Source organism: Aplysia californica, unplaced genomic scaffold (genome assembly GCF_000002075.1).
Source record: "Aplysia californica isolate F4 #8 unplaced genomic scaffold, AplCal3.0 scaffold00945, whole genome shotgun sequence".
Classification (NCBI taxonomy): domain Eukaryota; kingdom Metazoa; phylum Mollusca; class Gastropoda; order Aplysiida; family Aplysiidae; genus Aplysia; species Aplysia californica.
The window spans coordinates 15,390-17,965 of NW_004798215.1; the positions used below are offsets into that span (position 1 = coordinate 15,390).

General features: G+C 45.7%; 1 protein-coding gene across 1 annotated transcript; it reads right to left on the reverse strand.

The window, feature by feature from the left end:
* Positions 1-258: 258 nt before the first annotated feature.
* On the reverse strand, positions 259-1,470 carry LOC106013497. Its single transcript, XM_013089405.1, has one exon. The coding sequence runs from the start codon at positions 1,468-1,470 to the stop codon at positions 259-261; it is 1,212 nt and encodes a 403-aa protein (XP_012944859.1).
* Between the last annotated feature and the right edge of the window lie 1,106 nt (positions 1,471-2,576).

Consider the following 2,576-nt stretch of genomic DNA (forward strand, 5'->3'; position numbering starts at 1 on the left):
CACACACACACACACACACACACACACACACCAGTGCTTTATTTCTTAATCACTAGTAGCCTTTTGTAGCCCAAGTGAAGAACTTGTGTGTAAGAGCATTGGAGATGTTTATTAAAGTACAGAGAGAGTTTATAAAGGTGTAAAGTATGTAATAGATATACCCAAGAAGACATGTGGATATGCTTCATAAACAACGTCCCCACATGAGAATCGAACTGATGTCCTCTGCATACAACGAGGAAGAACCTAACCACTGCACTAAGGGCTCAGTTTCCCCTGACACAAAGAGACACAGATCTGAGAACTCGGGAACAGGAGGAGGAAAGTGTTCCGGAACTGAGAGCTCATGGCCAGGAAGATGTAGAGGTTCACGGAGGCGTTGAGGATCTCGCCAAAGTGGATGAAGCCCAGGACCACCATGTACAGCCGGTGGTAGCGACGGTCGAAGTAGAACTCCGGCTCCGCGAACATGGCCACGTACATAGCCAGGCGGGGCACCAGGTTCACGATGTACACAAACAGAACGGCCAGCAGCATCCGAACCACCTGTCGGTCTCGTGTGGACAAGGCAGCAGCGCCTTTCCCCTTGCCCTTCGCAGGCGGTTTTGAAGAGTCCTTGGTGGTATTCTTCAGCGCGTACTCTGTTGTCGGTGGTGGCTGATTAGGCTTTTTAGCTCCTGCTTGGCTCTGGATTCTGAATTTCGAATATTCTCGAAGTTGGACCATGATGATGATCGTGCACGTCACAATGACGGTGTATGTGATGACTGGGACAGCGACGCTGGCCGCTCGGTAGTACTCCAGGATGCGCTCAGCGTGCCGTGAGAAGAAGTCCGTGACCCCGTAGACAGCCACAGTCGTGTTGAACCGTGGGCTGAACACCCACACCACTTTGTACTGAGTCAGGCTTATGGCAAAACTTCCGAACATTGTAACAGAGACGAAGGTAACAGCGGTGATGGTGACCTTCGGTGTGAGCAGAGATTTCACCGTGAACGGTTTCACAACGCATACGCATCTCTCAAATGACACGTAGGCAGCCAGACCGAATGAGACATACCCAGAGATGGTGTTCAAGTAGCCCAAATTGGGCACTGTCATCATCTGCCACGAGAAGCCATTTGCAGCAGACACCATGCCTATCGGCCCGTACAGCCGGCAGATGGCGCCCGTCAAGCATTTGACCAAGTCCCAGACAGCTATGGCGGTCATGGAAATATTCACACTCTCCCCAAATCCTTGTTTGGCGAACACCAAAATGATGAGAACGTTGTTCCCACAGCCCAAGGACGCCAACAAGAGAGACGTGATGCTGCTGAAGTACAGCCCCAGGCTTTTGTAGACTTGTGTGTCGATCATGAACGAATGAGAAGTCTGGTGTGCGAAGTTCCCAGCGGGCTCTACTTCTGCCACAGATCTAGTTGTGTTGTCGAGGATTGGCGTAGGGGGAGACACCATGCTGTTCTCCATCCTCACTTATTTCTTGTGTTGTTTCTAAAAATCTGATTATTTTCTGCAGAAGCAAGTTGCTCCCCAGAAAGGCCAGATTTTCCTCAGAAATAGAAATGGTGAATTAAAGAGAAAGACTCGCTGAAGTTGTAGATAAAGGAGTTAGAGAATTAAAAAAAAAAACAACTATAAAAGCCCCCAAAGTAAACAGCAACTGAATTTACGTAACAGCAGGGTGGATATCCATATGTCATTACAGCATCCGAAAGAATTCTTTGTCGGGAACAAAGAAAACGAAATTTTTTTTAATGATTACTTTATCAATTTTGTAACCAAAACTCTCCGTTTTGATAAAAATTACTGCGTCAATGCAATCTTATTCTCGCGGAACGTACATTATGAACCAATTACAGCGCACAGGAAAAAAATCCCCACATCGATCTATCGTGTCAACAATTTATTCGTGAAGTAAAGAACTAGCGCTCTCAGTGAGCACAATCATTTATGGACAATTACAAGAGAATGAAGTCGGTTGGATTTGTCAGCTGCCCTGAAGCGAAAAGTGGATTGTCAGTCGGGAAACCCCCACCTTAATTATTTGAGTTTGAGTAAATACGTAAAAGATCATTAACACAATGGCGGTAATTAAGTGCAGGGCAGAAGAAATAAAAGACAGATAGACAGAATTAAAAGAGGGGGGGGGGATGAGGATCAACCAGTGGTACCTGCTAGCTAGCATACCTTTAATTACGCCATAATCATTTAGTAGACATGATACTTACTTTCTTTTACTTTCACTTAAGGTCCAGGTCTGGCACTGATAACATAATGTTGGTACGAATATTGAGGTGATAAGCTGTCTCTTTGTGTCCATGGAGATGTTTGGGTGAGATAGGAGGGGTGAGAGCTGGTAGGTGACAGCGTTGGCTTTTTGAGTTCGCATTTCTATTTCTCTGTCTATGGACCCGTTTTCAGAAAAAGTGCTGCCAAGTTGTTTACTATTGACATGGATGTTTCTACAAAAGCTGCATTTTTTTAGTAGTTAAGAGAAGAGGAATAAGTGTGTCGACATAACGATTTCTGCTCATTACTGCTCAGAGAGGCAAAGACAGACAGAAGGAAACAAC